Raw genomic sequence first — 24,037 nt, 5'->3', positions numbered from 1 at the left:
AAAAAAAAAAAAAAAAAAAAAAAAAAAAAAGGAATACTCTGGTTGGGGCCAAAGACTCCAGAAGGGCGGCAAGAGAATGACTGAAATTACAAACCACAGAGGCCTCGCTGAGAGGAGTGACGGCAGGAAAGCAGACAGGGAAAGGCAGGGGGAGCAGCCGGTGATGGTTACGCAGGACTGTGAGTACACCGAATGTCACTATGGTAAAGTTTACGTTGTGTGTATTGAGCGCTGTGTTCCCCGAACACGTGTGTAAATTCCATCTGGGTAATAGTTTCTGCCGTCCGTTCACGCGCTCAGGACTGGCGACCTCATACAGTGAGCACGCCTTCCTACAGTTTCTATCGAAGTTTACTGCCGACCCCTCGCTCAGGTTTTAGCACATGTTCTGCTGCCAAAGTCCCGCACAACGCGGTGGCGAAGCAGCTGGCCCCATGGGCAGGCGACGCCTGTTTCTTCCCACAGAGCACACCCTGTTCCTGGATCATCTGGGAAAGGCTGACGGAGAAGACCCTCATTTCGTTCCTCTAAGAGTGACTCGCAAACTGCGGTCCACAGACCCAAGCTGGAGCCGAGACCCTGCCAGGCGCTCAGAAGCCCTGTCCTTGCCGCCGAGTGGCACTGGCACTGCTGGCAAGGGAGGCTAAACGGCCCTGCCACCCAGAGAACACGCGGTTTCCCTGGACAGGGTCCTTGATGAGGGACTAAAGGCATTAACATGTGACGGAATACGAGGCAAGCAGCACGGTACAATGTCTCTCGAAAGGAAACGTGCTTATGCAACTGAGCTGAGGACCCGGCGAGCTGCTCTTTCCGTGTTCAGACTTCAGTAATGGGCAGACAGTCATTCTTTTTAAATAAATAAATAAGTAAATAAAGTGAGTTTATCACGTCAAGGAAAATAACTGACAAACTGTCGCCAATGGTTAAAAATTGAACTTTCAAGTAAAAATTAGGATTCTGGAAAAGCGAGTCTCTGACTTTTTAGCTGGGCAGCTTCCAGCAGTTAAAGGTCCTGCTGATGAAATGGGGTGATATTAATGTGTGATTTTTATAGTCTATAAGAAAACGTCACTATCTGGACAACCTATATTACCTAGGGAGCCAGCATTTTCCAGATGAACAAGATTCATTCAAAGTACAAGATAGACCAGTGGGTTTTAATTTAGAGAATGAAAAGTTTGATTTTGTTTTCATCAGATTCCTTATTGCAATTAACCTTTATGAAACTCCCACTGACCATTTTTTGGTGTACTATCGAAAAACAATCTTCTCAATTATGAGAAAAGGCTATTAAATATTCCTCCCTTTTCCAAATACAGATGTGTTAGACTGGATTTTTCTTCATGTCCTTCAACCAAAGCCTAACATACCATAACAGACTAAATGAAAGGAGCATACAGAAGCAGGCGGCTTCTTCTATTTTCTTTTTCTAATATGTTTTTGTTGGTTTCAGACAGAGGAAGGGAGAGGGCTCTCCCTATTGGAGAATGAGCCGCAACCCGGGCATGTGCCCTGATTGGGAATTAAACCTTGACCTCCTGGTTCATAGGTCAATGCTCAACTGCTGAGCCACACAGGCCAGGCTTCTATTTTCAAAAATGTAAAGCTGCTTTTTTAAATTTTGGACAATATAGTTATTTTTTCATAGAAATGTGTTACTTCCATTAGCAGATAATGAGTTTATTACTAACATAACCATGTTTTTTGTGATTTTTAAAAAATATTTTTATTGATTTCAGAGAGGATGAGAGAGGGAGAGAGAGAAACATCAATCTGTTGTCTCCTGCACGCCCCCTCCTGAGGATTGAGCCCGCAACCCGGGCTTGTGCCCTTGACCGGAATCAAATCCGGGACCCTTCAGTCTCCAGGCCAATGCTCTATCCACTGAGCCAAACCAGCTAGGAAATGTTTTAATGTTTCAGTTTTATATTTTTAAAAATATGTTATTGATTTTAGAGAGAGAGGAAGGAGAGGGGGAGAGAGAGAGAAGCATCAATGTGAGAGAGAAACATTGATTGGTTGCCTCCCATATGCACATCAAACAGGATCGAAACTGCAAGTTGGGTGTGTTCCCTGACTGGAAATCAAACCAGCAACCTTTCGGTGCGTGGGACGATGCTCAAACAACTGAGCCACACTGGCCTGGGCCAGTTTTAATTTTTCATATGGCAAATATCAGTACATACAACCACATAAACAAAGACTTTTTTGAGATCCTCAGTAATTTTTAAGAGTGTAAAGTCCTAAGACCAGAAAGTTTGAGAATTGCTGCTCTAAATTTAAGGTTGCAAACTGGTGGTACATGAACCAACTCGGGCCCAAAGACATGTTTTTTAAACCTTCAAGTCAGATGCATCCATTTAGAAATCGGGAAAACACACACAGAAATCCTACCTGTGTTTTCTCCTGAGGAGTCAGAGCACCTGGCAACACCAGGCCCATATTCCCCCCCAGCACGGACCTGCTGACACGGAGCAGCCACCCTGCGCTGTCATTACGCCCGGCCTGCACGTGCTTCTGGGCAGGTGACCCCAGCGTACACATCCCGCCTCCTACACGGGAGGGAGTGGCCTTTCTGGTGAACCAGCCATGCACACAGCAGAGCACGTGTTTGCAATTCTCATTCCTCACTAAATTCCTGCCGGCTTGGCACCTCCCAACCGCCCATTAGAAACTAGAGTAACTGCCGGAGTCTTGCTCTCTGTGATCAGTGAGACATTAAATACGGCTCCCATCCAGTGATTCTGTGAAAACTCAGTAAGCGCTTTATGTTGTCTCTGGGGAAAAGACGGCCACGCCCATTCAAGATGAGTGGTGGGGCTAAGTAGGAGCTTAGACCCTACTGCCCTCAGAGTGGTTGGCTCAGCCTCAAATCACTTAGGTGTCTAATCAGGCTGTCTTTCAACACTAGGCAGATCTGTGACCCTCTAGAGCAGTGGTTCTCAACCTTCCTAATGCCGTGGCCCTTTAATACAGTTCCTCATGTTGTGGTGACCCCCAATTTCATTGTTACAAATTGAACATAATGAAAGCATAGTGATTAATCACAAAAACAATATGTAATTATATATGTGTTTTCCAATGGTCTTAAGCGACCCCTGTGAAAGTGTCGTTCGACCCCCAAAGGGGTCTTGACCCACAGGTTGAGAACCGCTGCTCTAAGAGCTGTGAGAAGATGTCTGCTGAGCACACCAGGGCCTCTGTGAGAACTTTAGAAGCCCGTCCCAGGGAGCCTCAAGCCTAAGACTCTCCCCTAGGGAGTCCCTAAGATATTTTTGGATCACTCTTGGACTGAAGACAAACTATTTAGTACTAAAGCCGAAGGCTGTCAGGAGAACAATTTGCCAAGATGGACCGATGAGCAACCCACGGCTGTTAGGGTTTCCAGATGCACTTACTGGGATGCCGTGGCCCTGGAAGCGTGACACACTCTCTTCAGGAAGAGGGGCGGGGACCACGAAGTACGCTGGCAGCCTGGAAGAGAGAGGGCGGCAGTTTTAGGACTGGAGTTAATTCACTAAACATGGAAGCTCAGCTTTAATGAACACAGGAAGCTAAGCAGAGAGGTAGGAAATGGGTCCTATTTCCCTGTGAAGAACCAGCGCAGGTGACCTCTCTCCAGTCACATCAGTCAGGAACCTAAGTGCAAAGCCGAGCTCTGCCTGAGTCTGTGTCACCGCAGGTGAAGTTCCCACCCACAGAATGAGGGGCTGGAGTATGTGACATCCACCAGAGCACAAATGCCAAGGTTGGGAGTGATCTCTGTCATCACATTCGGACAATATGAGCAATGACGCTGCTTTCAGTCAGATTACTGTGAAACCAGTAATCACGATGACTACTGCCATCTTACCAAGGGCTCTCACAACACCCAAGTGCTTACTTCATGCCCGACTCTGTTCTAATTACCTCCCATGAGTTATTTACTTCATCTTCCCAACAGCGCGATGGGGCATGTGCTAGGATTACTTCCATTTGGCAGATAAAGAAGCTGAGACGCAGCCCTGCGAAGGCCTCCGCAGGTCACACAGTAGTGAGCACAGTGGAGCGAGGACCCAACCCCCAGCACTCTGACTCCAGATTCTACATGAGAAAGTCTACAACTAACCAAGCGGCTAGGGAGGGACGTGGGAAAGGGGTTTCAGAGTGCAGAGCGCAGGGCTCCGCGGCTCCACGCCTCCCGTCAGCAGAGGCGGCTTCTTTTAACAAGGCAGCCCACGGGCTGTGGCTGTGGAGCTGGAAGCTTTCACTCAGAGCTTGAGAGGAAGCCTCATGGGAGGCAGGCAGGTGGGGTGAGGGACCCAGGGGACACACAGAGCAGCAATGGCGCCCTGGGCCGTCTGCTCACAGGCTCCTGCTACACGTGTCCTCCAGGGCCAAGGCCTCCCGCCACCTTCCTGGGACGGGGGACGAGAGAGCTCTTCAGGGGAAGGAGCAGACTGTGGGGCTGAACAGCCGCTCTGACCGCGGGGGAGGGGACGTAGGCACTGGGTCTCCCGTTCCTCTCCGGACGGATCGGAGTCCCTCTCCCGACCCAGGCTCTGAGGGGACACGGGGTGGGGCAAAAGCAGGCTTACAGTGGTTCTCTCTCAGAATATCTTCTTGCACTGCACTCTCCTTCTCACTTAAAGGAAGCCTTTACCGTTCCTTTGGCATTTACTGAATTGAGGCATCACCACTCTTGCACTTTAAGGCCATGTCTGAGTAAAAAGGGTCAAGTGAACACAAGCGCTGTGATACCACGACAGTCAGTCCGAGAACCAACAGGGCTGAGGGGCAGGAGCGTCTGCACATGGACGTGCTGGACAGGGCGGCCTGATTCACATCCTGGGAGGGACGCAGTCGAACAGCATGAGGTTTCTTCATGCTGCTCAGAACAGCACCCGATTTCACTCTTATGCATTGTTTATTTCTGGAATTTTCCATGTAATATTTTGGCCTGCAGTTGACCACAGGTAACTAAAACCAAGGAAAGCAAAACTATGGGTAAGGGAAGACTACTGTTCAAATTTTATGAAACTGTCAGCAGAGTGCTGGGCGTTATGCTCCAAAATGATAAGATTCCAGTATCCAAAAGAGAATTATGCAGAGTCATCCTTTAAAATGTAGGTCAGAGCACATCCTGCCTCTGCTCAGACTCCTCCTCACTGAACTATAAATCCTCTGAAGCCTCCGAGGCAGTCACCTCCAGCCACTCCCTCCTCCCGACCTCACCCCCTACTACTCTGGCCCCGGCTCACTCCTCTCCGGCCCCGGCCCCTCGCTGTTCCCCACCCAGCGGGACAAGAGTCTACCACAGGCCTCGGCTCCTGCTGACCCGCCCTCCCCTGGCCCTAACCTCCTCTTCCCCTCGGCACTCCTGCCTTCCAGTCCACTACAAATGCTCGTCACTCCGTCACATCTCCTGCCACTGCAACGACAGCTCCCGAGAGGCGGGGGTCCTTAGACTGTTCACTGCTGTATCTTTAGTGGCCAGGACTTCCTGGCACAGAGTAGGCACTACAAATTTTTATTGAATGAATAAATAAATTGAAATGTTTGATAAGAGGAGAGCAAATACACAATATAAATTCAGAGACGCCTCTAAAAATTTTACACTTAGATTATAGATACAATAATGGGGAAAAAGACACAAATTTGCTTTTGAATGTTTGAAGGGACACTTTAAGGGTATTAGTGTGGAGAAAGGGAACCTTCTGATGGGAATGTAAAATGGAGTCGTTGCTGTGGAAAACAGAGTGCAGTTCCTCAAAAAGTTAAATTTAGAGTCGCTACCTGGCCTAGCAATTCCACTCCTAAGTATTTACCCAAAAAGAAATGAAAATATACATCCACACAAAACCTTGGACTCAAATGTTCACTGCAGCACTATTCATAATAGCCAAAAAGTGAAAATAACCAAAATGCCCATCAACTGATGAAGGGTAAATAAAACGTGGTATACACATCCATCCCATGAAATATTATTCAGCAATAAAAAAGAATGACATTCTAATAAATGCCACAACATGGATGAGCCTTAATAACATTATGCTAAGTGAAAGAAGCCAGGCATGAAGACCGCGTATTACATGACTCCATTTATATGAATGTGCAGAGCAGGCAAGTCTATAGATACAGTGAGTAGCTGAGTGGCTGCCTGGGGCTGGAGGTGTTGTGAGGACGTGGGAGAGACTCCTAATGAGGATGAAGTTTCTTGGGGGACGATGAAAACTGACGGGAGTCATGGATGCCCAGCTGTGTGACTGTACACTGTATGTTTCAAACAGGTGAACTGTCTGGCATGTGAATTAAATCTCAGTAAAGCTGTTTTTAAAAAACACAGCGTGAGCGCTTACCTCTCACAGACTTTGTAGCCTTCGTTGACACTCACTGCCTTGTACTTCATGCTGCCTTTGGTCCGCTCCAGTTCCCAGCACCAGTCCTCCAGTGTGTCAAACATCACAGTATGGTTTTTGGGATTGGTGGCTAACAAAATAAATTTAAAAGACAATACACTCTTAGCATGAAGCGCTGGTATGTTAATGATGTGAAAGTGAATCCTCAGGCCCCAATTTCCTCTACTATGCCCATGATTATCCAAGCAGAATGATTCACTGCTTAATTCTAACTTTGTTCCTCTTTTTTGTCATTATTCCAAAATTACGACTGAGGCTCTTTTTTTTTTTTAAATCCTCACCCGAGGATATGCTTAGAGAGAGGAAGGGAAAGAAAGGGAGAGTGAGAGAAACACTGATGCGAGAGAGAAACATAGATTGGTTGCTTTCCATACTTGCGCCCCAACTGGGAATCACACCTGCAACCAGGCATGTGCTCTGACCGGGAATGGAACTGGCAACCCTTCAGTGCATGGGCCAACCAACTGAGCCATTCCAGCCGGGCGAGGCTCTCTGTCTTTTTATACTGTAGCAAAGGACTGTTCTCATTCCTTTCCTTGCAAAAGTCATTATAGCTCCATTTTCAGTCATCTGACCATGAGACAATTTTTATGACATAAAAAGATCCTGAGAGGCACTAAAGACGGGCTTAGCACAAATGCTAAAATAGATGTCTAGCCCTACCAGTATGTGCACAGGATGCAAACTCACCGACAGCATGCCAGATTCCTGAGTGTAAACCCTCCTTCACTTTGAAGACACCCTGCCAGAGGAGTTTCCAGTGTAACACTCGCTCCTGAGGGCCACAACCACTCAGAGCCATGCGGGCCTGCCAGCAAGGGCTGCGTCACGGGGACGACACCTCTGCCCCCGCCCTGCCCTGCGACCCCCTGCGGGAAGGGCAGGCCCAGGACACTGCTGCTGCAGCTCAGCCCTCGCCCAGGCCACAGCACTGCTTGTTGGGGTGAAATGCGCTACTAGAGTTTGGGGTATTTACACCAATCGGTTAGTTTAAGCCTTTACACATCTAAAAAAAACAAGCATTCTCGGGAAAATAAAGTGTCTGACAAAACTCCCAACCGCTCTTTTTAATAAAACCAGATCATTGTATAAAGTATGATAATAAGAAAAATGGTTTAGAAAACACAGTAGTTAAGTATATAGCACCTGTATGTGCCAGGCACTGTTCTGAACATACTACATGAACGAACTAAGTCCTTATAACCCTACAAGTTAGCTGATATTCTTTCTTCCAGCTTACAGGTGCAGCACAGAAAGGTCAAATGACTTGCCCAAGGCCACAGAGCTAGGCAACGGCAGAACTGGAATTGAAACCTAGCAAATATTTAAAAAGTCCATAAAATGATAAATGCAATAAAGTTTCCCCATGGACATAAATAATAATACTCCAATTCAAGCATGACAGATCATTTTCTCCACAATATAGACAGGTCCTTCCCCAAAATGCCGTCATAAGAATTTAGGAGTACCTTTCCGCCAAGCACAGTGATGAATTGTTAAGCCTGAGAATAGTGAAAGGTGCTCAGACTGCAAAGCAGCCAGCTCTCCACACCCCTACGCAGTGAAAAAGCTAACTGGTCAAGTCACAATTATCTGTTATAACCTTTTCTTATCAAAATCTGGGGTTAGAAGGAGGAGAGAAGAAGGATGGGATTAAAATAGAATAAAAGATGCTTCATATCCTGGGCCTTGTGGCACAACAAGCCACCACAAGGTAACGAAACTGCCAGGGTTTCAGCACACGACTGACATATGTTCGCCAGCTGAGAAACTGTTCTACCCTAGGTCCGGACCAAGAATCAGGATATAAGGAAGAAGCAGAACTCCTAAAAATAGAGGATGATTTTTCAAGTGTAAACCCAATACAGGTTTATTTAAATTGCAGTAATCAACGAAGTCATATTTTGCATACCTTATATTGCAACAAGCAGTTGTAAGCCAGCACCTAGTTAATCAGCACTTGTACATACATTTAAAGTGAAAAGGTGGCCCCAGCTGGTTTGGCTCAGTGGATAGAGCGTCAGCCTGAGGACTGAAGGGTCCTGGGTTCAAGTCCTGGTCAGGGCACATGTCCGGGTTGCGGGCTCAATCCCCAGTAGGGGGCGCGCATGAGGCAGCCATTCAATGATTCTCTCTCATCATTGATGTTTCTTTCTCCCTTCCTCTCTAAAATCAATTTTAAAAATATTTTTTAAAAGTGAAAAGATGAACTTATTGAATGAAGAAACAAATTTTATGTTCAGCCTAATAGTCGTGCTGTGTTTTATGTCAACGTAATCCTCTGAACATAACCCGTCCTGTGTAATATGTAGTTATACTCCCAATGAACCCTCATTTAGTATCGTCCCGTGTCACACACTTAATAATTTATACTCTTCACAACACTTCAAAGCAAACATGAACACTATTGGTTTTTAATATGAGAAAACAGAGGCCCAAGGCCCCACAGCTACTAAGCAGCTGAGCAAGGATGTGAACTCGAGTGGGACAGACCCCAAAACTCACACCTTTTCTACTAAATCACCAGAGTTCCCAAACGCCACCTGCTCTCAGCTCTCTCCAGCGCTGTCCGTACCCGCTGTGCCCACCAGACATGCCCATGCCCTCCGTCAGCTCAGGCACAGCCTGCGCCCTCTGGCAGCCCACCCTCCTCCTCCCCGGGGGGTCGGGCGCGTCCTCCTGCTCCTCAGCCCCTCCCGACAGAGGCCACATCCCTCAGCTGCTTCTGACGCGATGCTCTTCGGGGCAGGGGCGTAGCCCGGTTCACCCAAGAGCCCCAGTGCCTGCCCCTCAGCAAGCATCCGACACGTGCTGGCTGACGAGCAGCAAGTGGCATGCACTCTGCATTCCAGAAAGGCTGATACGGGCATTAAACTAACATGCCACCTCCCTGACGAGAAGCACAGAGCACGGGACCATCAAACGTCAATTTCCTGTTAGGAGTAATGGCAGAGCAAGAGGACAGCCGGAGGGAGAGACCAAGAGCAGGAAGGCAGACATCTGTGGAAACACTACAATGCGAGGCCTTATTAATAGCTAATTCAGATGACCAAACTTTCTTAAACGACCACTCTCTTTTCCAGTGAGCTGAATGGAAAATACGTGGAATCTTACATTTTCTACCCAAGCTAGTTTTCTGATGTATTCTTCTTTTAATAATGCGAACTGCAAACCCTCAGAGTTCACAATGGGCCACACACTCTTCTGAGTAGTTCACCTACATTCCCTAATGTAACCTTCCGAACATCTCAGTGAGGTAGATACCATTATTATCTCCATTTTACAGATGAAGAAACTGAGACACAGAAAATGTAAGCAATTTGCTTACGATCACACAGCTAGCAACTGGTGGACTTGGGATTCAAACCCAGGCATTCTGGTACCTGTGTCGACACTGCCTCTCAAGCTATTCCATGAGCCTTCTGGTTGTCGTCTGATGTGTTCTTTTATGTACAGCTCTCCCACTCCCCCCGCCTCCCCAAGTATCCGCTATCAAGCATGTTCTAGTTGTTTAAGAACTTTCTAGCTCTGGCTGGTGTGGCTCAGTTGGTGTGCCTACCAGACAGTCCCACATCCACCAAAAGGTGGTGGGTTCGATTCCCGGCCACTGTGTATACCCAGGTTGCAAGTTCGATCCCTGGTTGGGTCACTTTTAGGAGGCAACCAATCGATGTTTCTTTCTCACATCAATCTTTCTCTCTCCCTCTCTAAAGTCAATAAAGACATATCCTCAGGTAAGGATTGAAAAATATAAATATTTAAAAAAAACCTTCTAGAATGCAAGGCAGCCTCTAGAGCAGTGGTTCTCAACCTGTGGGTCGCGACCCCTTTGGAGGTTGAACGACCCTTTCACAGGGGTTGCCTAAGACCATCGGAAAACACATATATAATTACATATTGTTTTTGTGATTAATCACTATGCTTTCATTATGTTCAATTTGTAACAATGAAAATACATCCTGCATGTCAGATATTTACATTACGATTCATAACAGTAGCAAAATTACAGTTATGAAGTAACAACAAAAATAATTTTATGGTTTGGGGTCACCACAACACAAATAAATATAAAAAACACACACAAAAAAAACAACACATGAGGAACTGTATTAAAGGGCCGCAGCATTAGGAAGGTTGAGAACCACTGCTCTAGAGTCTGATGAAATGAAACCAAGTATATTAAAGTGGAAAAGAGAATCCAGGGACAAACAGGGCAATGTTAAATTTGTCTCAATTTTGTTTCTCTATAATCTCACATCCCCAGTTATAATATATTGATTTTACCTTTCATAAGAAACAATCAAACCAATCATCCCTCACAAAAAGACAACAAACCTAAAAAATGAGTTAAAGCAACAAAGATCACAGGAAAAATAACAAACTTTTTTTATTTAAAGAATCCTGCATGTGTCACCCCGGCAAAGGTGACCAATTGCTAGAGAAGAGGAGAAAATGCCCCATGGATGGGTTTTCTCCCAGCAGTTTCAGGTAGAAACTGGAAGCTCCGCCCCCTACAAACGACAGCCCACAAGACACTCACGCGTGTTGCTGTGCACAGCGGTTGCATAGGAGAAGAGAAACAATCGCTTCAGCCGTTTCGTAGCCAGGGTGTGATGGACGATGCCACTGACAATCTAGAAAGGAAGCACGCAATGGAGGCAGTCATGACTTTGGCAGAAAGCACCGAGTTGTCTAAGTTTTTAGTCCAGCTAATAGGCACCTCGGGGCAGCATGTCACAACACGCTGAGATCTGCTTCCAGGAAGCTATCCTATATAATAAAGAGCTAATATGGAAATGGTCGTGACGCCCTCATGCCATAACAACCAATCAGCAGGAGGCTGCGAGGCCGGGGGACGTGAGGCTGTTATTGTTTATTAATGAATTTATATATTATTTTCATATACATTTTACTAATTTTCTTTCATCTCTAACACTTCTATTATAGAGAAAGGACAAATAGCAATATTAAAATATTTCCTCTCAATTAATTCCCTTTTAATGTGCACGAATTTCATGCACTGGGCCACCAGTCAATATATATAAAAAGCCAGCGACCATAATGCCCTAACAACCATAATAACCGGTCACTATGACGCCCACTGTGGCCAGCGAACTGGCCTGATCAGGTACATACATCTCCTTTTCTCCCCATTGACCCAAGAGCTCTCTATGTCAGTGGTTCTCAACCTTCCTAATGCCGTGACCCTTTAATACAGTTCCTCATGTTGTGGTGACCCCCAATTTCATTGTTACACATAAATTCTATAAGGGTTGTTTTCAAAATCCAAAGGGACTTAGGGAACTGGGTTTTTAATAAACTGCTTACCTTCAGAAATATATATATGGAATCTTTCACTGGCAAATTTTTCATAATTGCCACATAATGCTTTCATAATCAGAAAACTGACTCTAAAAATAACTGAATAAGTACACATAGCACTTAAATTTTAAAAGCACCACCCCATCAGCTTCATTAGCAACTCTGGCCAGATTACACGGGGCCTTTTCACAGTCTGTGTTCTGCATCCACCCTCCTCTCCTCTGAAAGCTGAAAATGACTCAGGAAGATTCTAGAAGAAACCACAGAGTGAACTAAGCAATGGATTTATGGAACAGAGATCGGGAAAGGGAGCCAAGGCCACGCACAGTTGTCTGCTTAGACAAAAGCCCTGATTCGGCATATTTCTCAGAAAGTTCCGTCCTCACTTGCGGGTTGGGCAGCTTGGGGGGTGTGGAACACTCGGCTTGTGGAATCCCTGCTCTGAGAGGTCCTAGGAGCAAGCGTTGCATCCGGGCTCAGACAGCAGGCGACCCGAGTCCTTCCTCACCTCGTCGGAGACATTTGGCCTCTGTGCCTCCATGTCTGCCTTTGTTTAATGGAACTGATTTTGCCCCACTTGACTCATAGAACATACAATCCTATATAATAAAAGGATAATATGTAAATAGATCAAATGGTGGAACGACTGGAATGCCCACAGCCCCTCCCCATGGCTGGCCCCACCCCCAATCAGCCCCCCAACTCCAATCGAAGGTGGGGCCCGCCAGCCAATCGCCCGCCATCTCCTCCTCCTGACAGGCCCAGCCCCGATCCACCCTGATTGGGGCCAGGCCAGCCGGACCCCACCGTACAGGAATTCATGCACTGGGCCTCTAGTCTGTTACAAAGGCTAACCATTCTGTCAGGTTTTCTAAAAGCTTTGAATTTCTAGGGAAATTTTTAAAGCACAGTCCAATTTCTCAAAAACTAAGTGCTAAGAAATCTCAAGGGCCATATTTAGATACTCTAAAAATCTGACATTAACAACATACAGCTGATATCAGATAACCAACACACGGAATCATCCTGACCCATTTCTGGCCTTTAGGACTTCCTTCTAGAAGATCAGAAGACATCAACCAATTGTGCTTTTTTGTTCAAGGTTCCCAGCCAAAGTAAGTTTGGGTAGACGACTAACTCGTTGTTTAGAGCGAGTTTCAGCTTCTCAGGGAACTTTCCGTGTCTGCACCACTCTTCTGCTCGGGGAAATCCTGGGGCCCTGTTCTCTAATCTGACCGAGAGAAAATCAAGGACTTGCCTGTCAGTGTGCATAACTCACAGGGCCACAGACAAAGATGAACTGGTTCTCGCCTGGCTGCCCTGGCGCACTTGGTCAGGAGGGGCACGTCTGACCCCTTCAATATCTCAGCAAGAGAAAGCTTAGAAGTCACAATGACCACCGTAACCAGCTGACCCAGTTATTCATCTTGTTTTGCTGTGGCAACTAGATGGAGTCTACTACCGTGTCCAAGAGCACAGGGTCACCCGGTGACGCGGCTCTGCCCACCCGACCTGTGGCCTCCTCCTCCTCCCACATTCCTCACTGCTTCCCAGACAGACGCTCGCCCACCCAGGAGCTGGGGTCCCTGCTACTGCCTCCCGAAGGCTGTCGGGGGCCAGGTAAGAGGGCTGCTTTAGCTGTTCCCGTCCCTTTCTCCTGACCCCTGCAGAGGCTCCAGGAATGAAAACATGATGGACTAGAGAACTAACGGTGGCGGGGTGGAGGAGGGAAAAAAAAAGAACTCACGGCGGCACGTGCCAGGACAATACACAGGCACACTTTACCCGCGTCTCTCAATTCTGTCAAAGCCTATGGGGTTATAACCGAGTTCAACTTTGCAGAGTGAAAGGCGCCCCTCCACCTTCATGCAACGTAAGCAAAAAGTCGTGGGGAAAACCTGGTGGGAAATACAGCCTGAAACAGGCAGCTAGTTACCCTTTTGACTTCCTCTTCCTTTGTGTACCTCAGACAGAAGTGGAATACCCGGAGGTCTTTGCAGTGGATGATGAGCTTCTCGGGGTATTTCTTCAGTTGTCCAAACAGAGTTTTTTTTTTCTCATCAAACACTGCACATATGATAAAACCAGGAAGGGAATGATGTTATAAGGCAACAAGTTAATGCCAAAGAAACAAGGTGCACTATTGACTTCCAGGAGAGCCGCAGAAGTGAGAGGAGAGGTGCTACCTCCTAGCAGCAGCCAGCAGGGCCCCCCATCCCTCCGCAGGGCCTGGCTCTGAGCCGCTCAGGGCCCCTCATTCCTCTGGAGGGAGCACTAGACTCAAGGGACTGGCCACTGTCAGGAGAGCGGCCTCCACCGACCAGCAGAAAACCCAGCTCTGAAAGCTGAGATTACAAACCATGGACGGGAGACCCTAGCGACATGGCTAGGACAGTCAACTCCTGGCTTGTAGCTGGGGGCCCTCCTGCCACCTCCCTCCCTGTCTGAGTTTGACCACGTAGCTCCTCCCGGTGTTAGAAGCGTCATAAATGACTACTGCATGGTTTCTGGGAAAGTCCTGCTTACAGAAATAGAGGAGTGGAGCCGAGGCTTGACAGCCACATGCAGGACACGGCCCTTCCCCAGGTTCCCCTTTACAGTAAAACCTACACTAACAGCGACACAAAACCCTACACAGTGGCACTGTGGGGACTGGGAAGAACAGGTTCCAAGGTCAAGTCCGAGCTCCTCCAGCTAAGTGACCCAAACAACCACTTCATATCTCAATTTTACCATCCATAGCACTGATTTAAACAAGATAAACATGTGAAGAAATTACAGCAAACTATAGAAGACCATAAACACACTATCAGCTACACTTTCAGAAGCTAGCAGCCCCTCTCCCCCCAGGGAAAACAGATACTTAACACTTACCTCCATAAATCTGATCAACACAGTGGAGCGTAATGTCATTTTCTCCTATGATCTTATTCTTAAATTGGGTTTCCTAAAGGATTCAAAAGGGAACAACTGTGACTCCTTTCTATGCACTGCTAGACATTAATATGGAGCAGCTCGCTGTTCTCCATGGGCATGTTAAGAAACACAGGGCAATGCAGCCACGTGCCTGGGAAGGGGACAAAGCGTGTGAGAAGAGCTGTGATCCCCGGTTTGTCAGACCCAGGCCGAACATGCCATTCCTGTGCCGCTCCTGGGCATGACACGGGGTCACCGTGAGAGGTGCTGGAAGTGGCACGCAGGTTACGATCGGTCACCAATGCAAGTAGGTGAGTGAGAGCTGCCCAGGGTGAAAACATGGCAGGCTCGCGTTTCTGTAAATGCTCTTTCCCAGGACTGGGAGCCAAGCCGCTAGCGGACGGCAGCCAGGAGACGGCAGTCTGCGACGGCCACGGCGCTGCTGCTTAAGAAGCGAGGGTGGCCGGGCGGTGTGGCGCTCTCCGAGTGTCGTGGCCAGTCCTCGCACTGCGCTGCTCATCCAGGGACACCACCACTCGGGGCAGCGTAAACCCCAATCCAAGGGCTGCCTTGGGCACGTTTCATAAACGAACTTAGCTCCCGAATTGACTGGAGGGAGGGGGGGGGGGGGGGGGGGGGGGGGGGCATATATTTGGGGAGATGGGATTCCAATGAGTTATACGCTGCGATGAAAAATAGAAGAAAATGAGAGAAAGTGTCAGCTTCTGAAGTCAAATGCAAGCCTGCGTGACAGGAGGCCCAAGCGGGAAGCTCCAGAATGGCCCTCCCCCAGGAAGGACGCCTGAAGGACCGAGAGAGAGAGAGAGAGAGAGAGAGAGAGAGAGAGAGAGAGGTGAGCAGGGCCCTGTGCCTGCGTTTGTGCGTGCTGGGGGTGGAGGAGCTGGGGAGCTGGGGACAGACACTGGGCCACGACTGCAGGCCCCCCACGCAGCCAAAGGCGGCTCGGACATACGTCACTGTCCAATGCAGACTCGTCGTCGCCCAAGAACGCAATCTTGAAGTCCGTGCAGACGAGTTTGCCATAGATGCCACGCTGGCAGGAGTCTTCCTGGACGTACTTCAGCACTGTGCTGGCTTCACAGAGCAGCTGCTCACCTGGGGACATCAAAACAAGTCCTCGCTAGTCCTCGGGGAACAGCCAGCTCGCCAGCAGCACGCTGCCCTGGCCTCTTCTTGTAGAGACCAGCCCTCAGCACACGCAGCCCTCACACGCTCACACTCCAACAGGCACACGCTGCCAAAATCGGAGCAGACGAGACCGAGTGGGGGCCACTGAGGAGTGAGATAAACGGCTCAGATGCCCCTTCACACAGGGCGCCCCTATCTTCTCACTATGAATACTGGACGTTTCCCCAGGGCGGGATGACCTCAGCTACCCTCGCAAGCTGAGGTCTCGTGTTTTATTGCTTGGCCCCGAGCAGAGGTTCCCAGGAGCAACACCCTCCTGAGCGATGGCAGCAGGGCCTGTCCTCCTCCGACGCAGACCTCCGGCCACTCTCCGGCCAGTGGCTGCTTCTCACTCTGGGGCTGCGACAAGGCAGTGGGCGTCTCCCCGGCCGCAGGGCTTGCCGGCAGCTTCCTCTGCTGCAGAGGCTGCAACATGCCCACACTCATCCTGGCTCCGCAGGCAGGATGGGAGGAAAAGGGAGGTCAGGGGTTTGTGGGAAAAAACGGTTTCCTCTCTTTCTTCGCTGAGATTATTTCCTCCCAGTGTGTCACCTTCCTGCTCTATCTGCAGGCACCCAGCCCCACGGAAAGCTGCACTTCCTGGAGCCAGAGCAGTTCTCTTGACAGTCAGAAAGGTGAGGGTTTAGGGGTGACAGTCTCTGCTCCCACGGAGAAGCCTGTCAGGGCGGGGTGTCTGGCTGAGGGCAGGAAAAGAGAAGGTTACGGGGAATGAAGTGTAGATACTTTGCAACCAGAAGGAGAAGGAAACTCTTCTCCCCAGTCAGTAGCCCCCAGAATCTTTGCCCCAGAAGCTCCCTCTGGCTGTTTCCTTCAACGCCTTGAAATGTACTGTTTGGCTCGAAATTCATCATTTAGTCTAACCGTCAATATGTAAACAGAAAAGTTACAGACACTGAGACTATCAAGGGACACACTGTGGCATGTTTTTCGCCTTCCAGGGGTTAGTTACTAAGGAAATACTGGGAGATGGCTCAGCCTCCAGCAAGACCACAGAGCTTGAAGGAAACAATGAAGTCAGGGCCTCATTAGGGTTTTAAACAGTCCCAGTGGTGGAAGACCTGTGAGGTGGAAGACCTGTGAGCAAGGCTTCCTGTGCTTTCAGCTCCTAGCATGGACCTCGCCCAAGACAGGGAGGGACAGCCTGCGGTCTTGCACTGGAGACTGGAAACTCACGTGAGTGGCCGCCAGCACCGGTGAGGCTGTGCAAGCGGGCGCACGGGGCCGCCGCCATCAGCCTGTGTGTGCAGAGGGGTCTTGGATCATGGGAGCGGGACAGGATCTTAGTCTAGTCTCGGAAGCGGGGCTCAGAGGAGTCAGCTGTGAGCTCACAGCTGCACACCCAGAAGAACCATCAGGTAACAGGGGATGGGAGAATGCATGCAACACTACGCTTAAAATAAAGTATTTTCAGAATCTCCAGTCCAAGAAAAGGAGAGACAATAGGGTATATGGATTAAGGTTTAGGCCATTATTATGGGAAAAAGCCTTTGAAACTTAAAAGCATTTTTTAAAAAGTTATAAAATTCCAACATATTTACCAAATAGGTGGACCAGCCAGAAACCTGTACATACTCACATACTCCCAATAAAATGGAATATAATAAAAAGTACCAGAACAAGCCCCTATTGTTTTGGGAAACTGCACCTTTAAACACTTATTTTAAAAAGCTATTTGGGGTTAGAAAAAAGAAAGAGGAAGAACTGAATGCACAGCTTACTGGACAGCTCCACGTATGAAGAGGACACGCCATCAAGTCGGTTCTGGTTCTGAATTCAGAACTGAGGAAAGCTTGACTCAAGTTATAGAGTCACTCTCCCTACCTCAAAAATACCCAACCAGCCCTGGCAATTTGGCTCAGTGGTTGGAGCATTGGCCCATGCACTGAAGGGTCCCAGGTTCAATTCACAGACCTCAGTTTTGGGCTTGATCCCCGGCCCTGGCCGGGGCAAAAGCAACCAATCAATGTGTCTCTCACACCAATTTTTCTCTGGGTCTCTCCCCCTCCCTTCTACTCTCTCTGAAAATCAATGGAAAAAATACCCTTGGGTGAAGATTAACAACAAAAAATACCCAACCAACCCACGCTCCTTGGTGATGACCACAGAGCAAAGTCCTGGTAGCCCTGGTGGCCCTGGGATGGCGCTGGCAAACCCAGCACACCTGGCCCTGGTGCTCAGATGACCGAGCGGAGACGCCCGCCTGGGGAGCCCGGCAGCTGCGCTAGTGAAGGGCGGCAGGAGGAGAGTGGGGAGGAGGGCTTTGTGGGGACCAGGACTGTCCTGACTGAGGACCAGACAGGGGATGGGGCCAGTGAGGCAACCTGGAAAGGTCTCCTTTGCTTGTGAAAGATGAGAATTTCCCAGGTTTATTTTTATCTGCTTGGGGGAGGAAAAGAAGAAAATTCCTTACAGCTACTGTAATACTCACACCCAGGTGTGTAACTACTGAACGAAAGACCTTGGTATTTTGTCCAGCTCACAGCTGTTACATTTTGTCTGGATGGAAACAAAGCTATAGATAGTGACAGCAGGGATGATGTGATTTATCACTGGCTTTGCGTTGTACATGAAGCTGACATGACTCACCTGGCAGCAAGTGAAGAGTTACTTCCTTCTCTGTTACTTCCTTTTCGTTTGTGTGAATTTCCTAAAAGAGAAGAGCAAAGGGTCATATTTTTATTTGTTTAGGGCTCAAAATGAGTAACATAAAGCCATGCTTTCAGAATATTCATGAAAATATATGCCCGCGGGAGTTTTTTGTTTATTTGACAAGCTAATTATTTTTTTTAAGTATTTTTTAACTAAAGGATGACAGAAAATTCCAACAAATTAGTTCAATGCATTAAAATAATTGCTTATGACTGACAACTCTCGTTGCCCCGAGCGGAGGGACGGGAGGGGCACTCCCTATCTAAGGATCAAACGTCCCACAGCAAAGCCAGGCAGCCCACAGAATGATTCCCTCTCCCTCCGGGAGAAGCGAGGGTGAAAAGCAAACAATTGCTGTTCTGGAGAGAAAATGGACTTCTGTAAAGAGCTTAAAGGTAAGAACAGGAAAATATGAATGTGTCAAGTCAATACTCTGATTGTAAAAAAATAAAACAGTAAAAAATAAATCAAGCCAATGTGAACGCAGCTGCTCCAGGCACAGCAGGGCCAGGAGGACAGCTGGGAACGCCAATGGCCCCTTCCAATTACCAAGACCCAAGAGAGTGCCACTGAGGTGAGGAGCTAAGGCCAGCCTCTGTGTCACTGTTTCTCAATGAAAACATCTCCAAATGCCTCCCTGTTGGGCTCAGTGTTTATTGAATATTCAGAGATAATCAGCAATCCTTAATGAATTAATGGACCAAAGCCACACTCATCCATGGCAGTTAACCTAACAAAAGAGAGGCATGGTGGGCAACCTACCACACCACCCATGAAGCAGTCTTGCCAAAATAGCTCATCTCCGTCTGCTTGCGCATCTATATCAGTGGTTCTCAACCTTGGCTGCACATTAGAATCACCTGGGAATCTTTTTAAAATCCTGATTTCTGGGCCTCATCCTCCAGAAATGTTTCTATGTTACTAATGTTGTGGACCCACCCCATAACAAAGAAACAGAATTTCCGGAGGATGAGGCCCAGAAATCAGGATTTTAAAAAGATTCCCAGGTGATTATGAGAACCACTGATCTATATCTATGTTAACCTACCAATTCATAAGAAACACTGGGGCAGAGAAACATGTTAAATGACACCATGGGGATGCAATCAGTCAAATCCTGACTCTACAAGACACAACCAGTTTGTCAACACATACAATTGGAATTTGTTTCATTTTGTTTTGTTTCTGACAGAAGGCTCTGGGTAGTTTTCTGAAGTTGTCAATTCCGATTGAATTAGAAGAAACTTGGTGCAGCTGAGACAGGGAGAGGTTGAGTAGAAAATCATGGCTGTCTCAGAGAACCCATTTTGAGCGAGGGGTTGGGTACTCCTTTTGTTTGTTTCATTTTAAATAGAGGTTAAGCCCTGGCCAGTGTGGCTCGGTTGGTTGGGCAACGTCCTGTGCACCAAAAGGCTGCCGGTTTGATTCCAGTCAGGGCACATGCCCAGTTGTGGGCTCAATCCCCACTGGGGGCCTTGCAGGAGGCAGCCAATCAATGATTCATTCTCACATCGATATTTCTCTCTCTCCCTTTCCCATCCTCTCGCTCTAAAAAATCAATTTAAAGTCCTAACAGGTTTGGCTCAGTGGATAGAGAGTTGGCCTGCGAACTGAAGGGTCCCAGGTTCGATTCTGGTCAAAGGCATGTACCTTGGTTGGGCGCACATCCCCAGTAGGGAGTGTGCAGGAGGCAGCTGATCGATGTGTCTCTCTCATCGATGTTTCTAACTATCCCTCTCCCCTCCTCTTTGTAAAAAATCAATAAGATATATATTTTTTTCAAAAATCCTTTTGAAAAAAAAAGAGGATAAGCCCTGGCCGGGTATTTCAGTTGGTTGGAGCATCGCCCTGATACACCAGGGCTGTGAGTTCAATCCCTGGTCAGGGCACACACAAGACTCAGCCAACGAATGCATGAATAAGTGGGACAACAAAGCAATGTGTCCCTCTTTCTCTGTCTCTCTTGCTCCACTTCTCTCTCTCTCTCTCTCAACTCGGTAAGTAAAAAAAATGTAAAGAGAATAAGGGCATGATTAACAAGTCCTCCAGTTTCCATGTTTTACCTCACAGATCAAAAGGAGCGACATCTGCTCCTGCTCCCACTGCTAATATCAACAACTCCCAGGGCCCCACAGCTGCCCCTGCCCCCTTAATCTAAGAGTCTCACCCAGGGCTGAGCCAAAGGCTACGCCTGACAAGAGGTGAGACTTTCACGCGTGCTTCAGCAAGCTTATGGCCCAAGGAGACCACCTCCTGGGACCACCTCCCACAGCTGGCCCAGACTCACAAAGCTGCCCATCGGCTCGCTCCTCAGAAATAGGATTCTAGAAAGAGCTGCCCAAAGCACAGGGAGCGAAACCAGTGGGTCAACACTCAAGTTGTATGTTTGGCTACTCAAAGCTGCAAGATAATATAGACCAATTCGTTTGAGCAAACAGCTCCCGACTCCCCTAAATATCCAATGCTGAGGATAAAAGACGAGTAAGAACTGACTTCTGCCCTCAAGAAGTGCAGACATACAAAAATAACTGGAACATTGGGTGATCAGGCAATAACTACTAGAGCCTGCAAAGATGATTTCTCGACTCATGGTCTCATTGAGTCCTCAAAACTTGAACAGCCATCACTGTCCTCACTTTAGAGACGAGGAGATGAAGCTGGCCCTGGTTAAGTGAGGTGGGACTCAAGCCTCAGTTTACCTGGCCGGCCATACTCTTGACTACAACACAACCTGCCTGTCCCTGCCGGCCACATCCTCCCCCAGGTGCTGTCTCCTCCTTGGCTTTCACCCCCTTCCATCTACTGAACTGTCACTGCACATGCCCCGCTCTCACCCAGCACTGCAAACCCGGGGAAACAACACACAGAGCTGCGCCCTCCCAGAGTGCGAGGGAGCGACAAGTGCACGCGCTGATAGGGACACGGCGACGTGCGCTGCTCGCGAAGGCCAGGCTCTGCTGGGAACACAGCAGAAACGGGAGCTGCAGTCAGAGAGGGGCAGGGAGGCTGCCCCCCAGGAGTGTCATGTATCCTGAGACTTGAAAATCAGCAGAAATGAGCGACAGGCCAACGACCAACGCTCTCTCCAGCTGCTCTTCTCAAGTCTCTTTCTGGCGGGTCTTCTTCCCTCCGAGGCCTGTGCTCCCTGGATGAGCTCTCCCTCCCCCTCACAACATGGCCAACAATATGCGCTGATGACCCCGAATGGCTCTTCCCTCCAGATCTCTCTTCAGAGCTCGAGACCTGGACATCCATACAGCCTCCAGGCCACCTGCACTGGAATGTCCCTCAGAGCCTCCCAATTCACATTTCACAACCAGCGGTCACTTCCCTCTGCCCCTCACCAAACCAGTTCGTCCTCCTCTGGACTCTGGCTCAGCACATGGCCCCGCCACCCACCCAGTTGGCCACACCAACACCCAAGAGTCATCCTAACTACATTCTGCCCTTCACATTCTGCCCGCTCTGCTTTAACAGCTCAGAGCTCATCCACATCCGCCCACCCGTCCTGCTCTCTTACTTCAGGGACCGTTAGCTCCATCTTGCTTGGCTGCTTCCTGATTACAGTTGCCCTGCGCCCATCTAGCCCCCAGTGCACCCACTGGGCCCACCAATCCACTATCCCCCATCCCATTCACTTTCCAACCCACAGTCCACACAGCTCAAGTCCTCTCCAGGACACCTAATCCCATTCACTTTTTTTAAATATATATATATTTTATTGATTTTTTACAGAGAGGAAGGGAGAAGGATAGAGAGTTAGAAACATCAATGAGAGAGAAACATCGATCAGCTGCCTCCTGCACACTCCCCACTGGGGATGTGCCCGCAACTAAGGAACATGCCCTTGACCGGAATCGAACCCGGGACCCTTGAGTTCGAAGGCTGATGCTCTATCCACTGAGCTAAACCAGCTAGGGCTAATCCCATTCATTTTTCAACCCACAGTCCACACAGCTCAAGTCCTCTCCAGAACACCTAATCCCATGCAGCGATGGGAAGCAGCCTGTCCTGACAGATAAATTGCCAATAAAAGTCTACTGAGAGAACGTAGAAATGAAAGCATACAAAGAGACAAGTTTTGATCCTGGTACTATTCTTTAATCCTGAACAGTTCTTAAGAGAAACAACTGTATGACCTAAGTATACGATAAGCACCAGGTATTCCGGAGCTTGTGCAGACCCTCCCTTAGTTGGCTCCTGAAATACACTCTAGTCCAGCCAACCCTGCGGACCTCAGGGACCACCAGTGGCCCACGGACCACAGGTTGGCAACCGCTGCTCTAGTCTCCCCAATAGGGTAGGGGCATCCTCCAAATCTGAAGCCTCAGCACTGAGGACAGAGACTAGAGACTCGGTGACTCTATCACTGTCCAGGTCCAGGAAGCTAGAAATCAGAACAGGACCTGTTTCCTGGAACTGACTCCTGGGCTGCGGGCTCCCTGCTCCTGGCCCGGGGAATTCGCTCCCTTCCCAGCGGCATGACTAGCAGGTTCACTCCCGAGAGCATGACCAGCTCGACTCAACGCGACCCACTGGACACTGGCTTTGGCACATAAAGGACAGTCACTCTGACGATAAAAGCAGCAAACAGCATCTGAAGCCAGGGAAGCAGGCACGCAGGGAGAGGCAAACCGAAACCTGTCTGGGCTCAAGGTACCAGCCCACGGACTGAGCTTTAAGGACCCTGCTATTTGCCCAGCATGCGAACCAGTTCTCAGCCTCTGCAAGTGTTCATTTCACCGGGAACACTCACAAGCATTTGGGACTAAGCGTTTATTACCCACAGAAATATATGTCTAACTTAAACACACAAATATGTAATTTGCTGGAGGTCCTATGTCTTTTTTTTAAAACATATTTTATTGATTTTTTACAGAGAGGAAGGGAGAGGGATGGAGAGTTAGAAACATCGGTGAGAGAGAAACACCGATCAGCTGCCTCCTGCACACTCCCTACTGGGTATGTGCCCGCAACCAAGATACATGCCCTTGACCGAAATCGAACCTGGGACCCTTGAGTCTGCAGGCTGACGCTCTAGCCACTGAGCCAAACCGGTTAGGGCTGGAGGTCCTATGTCTTTACCTTGACAACAATCCTGTAAGGCATTTCCACCCCCACTTTGCAGATAAGGCCAACGACGCTCCATGCGGGTAAGCAATGTGCCTGGACTCACACAGCTAACACATGGTGACCAAGTTCAGTGCTCTTGATTCCAACTCTGTTTTTGTACAAGTTTATTAAGACATAATTCACAGAAGATACAATTCACCTAAAGTGTACAATTCAATGGTGTTTAGTATATTCCCAGAGTTGTAAAAGCATTGCCACAATCAATTTTAGAACATTTCATCATGTCTAACAGAAACCCTGTACCCAGCCCTGGGCGGTGGCTCCGTTGGTTGGAGCATCGTCCCGTACAGCAAAAGGTTGCAGGTTCAATTCTAGTCAGTGTGCGTACAGGAGACAACCCGATCGATGTTTCTCTCTGTCTGTCTGTCTGTCTCTCTCTCTCAAACAACAACAAAAGAAACCCTGTA

At 48.4% G+C, this 24,037-nt stretch overlaps 1 protein-coding gene across 1 annotated transcript in view; it reads right to left on the bottom strand.

Moving 5' to 3' along the window:
• The window catches only part of MTMR12 (myotubularin related protein 12), a 39,442-nt gene extending 15,821 nt beyond the window's left edge, over nt 1-23,621 (bottom strand). Inside the window, exons 1-8 of the mRNA XM_014544894.1 lie at nt 23,583-23,621; nt 18,435-18,495; nt 15,613-15,755; nt 14,598-14,670; nt 13,660-13,790; nt 10,942-11,035; nt 6,342-6,471; nt 3,402-3,477 (exon numbers count right to left, since the gene is read on the bottom strand). Coding sequence (XP_014400380.1) covers nt 3,402-3,477; nt 6,342-6,471; nt 10,942-11,035; nt 13,660-13,790; nt 14,598-14,670; nt 15,613-15,755; nt 18,435-18,495; nt 23,583-23,606 — 732 coding nt within the window. The 5' untranslated portion in view covers nt 23,607-23,621. The remainder of the gene's footprint in view (nt 1-3,401; nt 3,478-6,341; nt 6,472-10,941; nt 11,036-13,659; nt 13,791-14,597; nt 14,671-15,612; nt 15,756-18,434; nt 18,496-23,582) is intronic.
• Nucleotides 23,622-24,037: the final 416 nt, after the last annotated feature.

Source organism: Myotis brandtii, unplaced genomic scaffold (genome assembly GCF_000412655.1).
Source record: "Myotis brandtii unplaced genomic scaffold, ASM41265v1 scaffold384, whole genome shotgun sequence".
NCBI lineage: Eukaryota > Metazoa > Chordata > Mammalia > Chiroptera > Vespertilionidae > Myotis > Myotis brandtii.
Note: the sequence above shows the minus strand (reverse complement) of the source record. Positions and strands in the feature narration are given on the sequence as shown.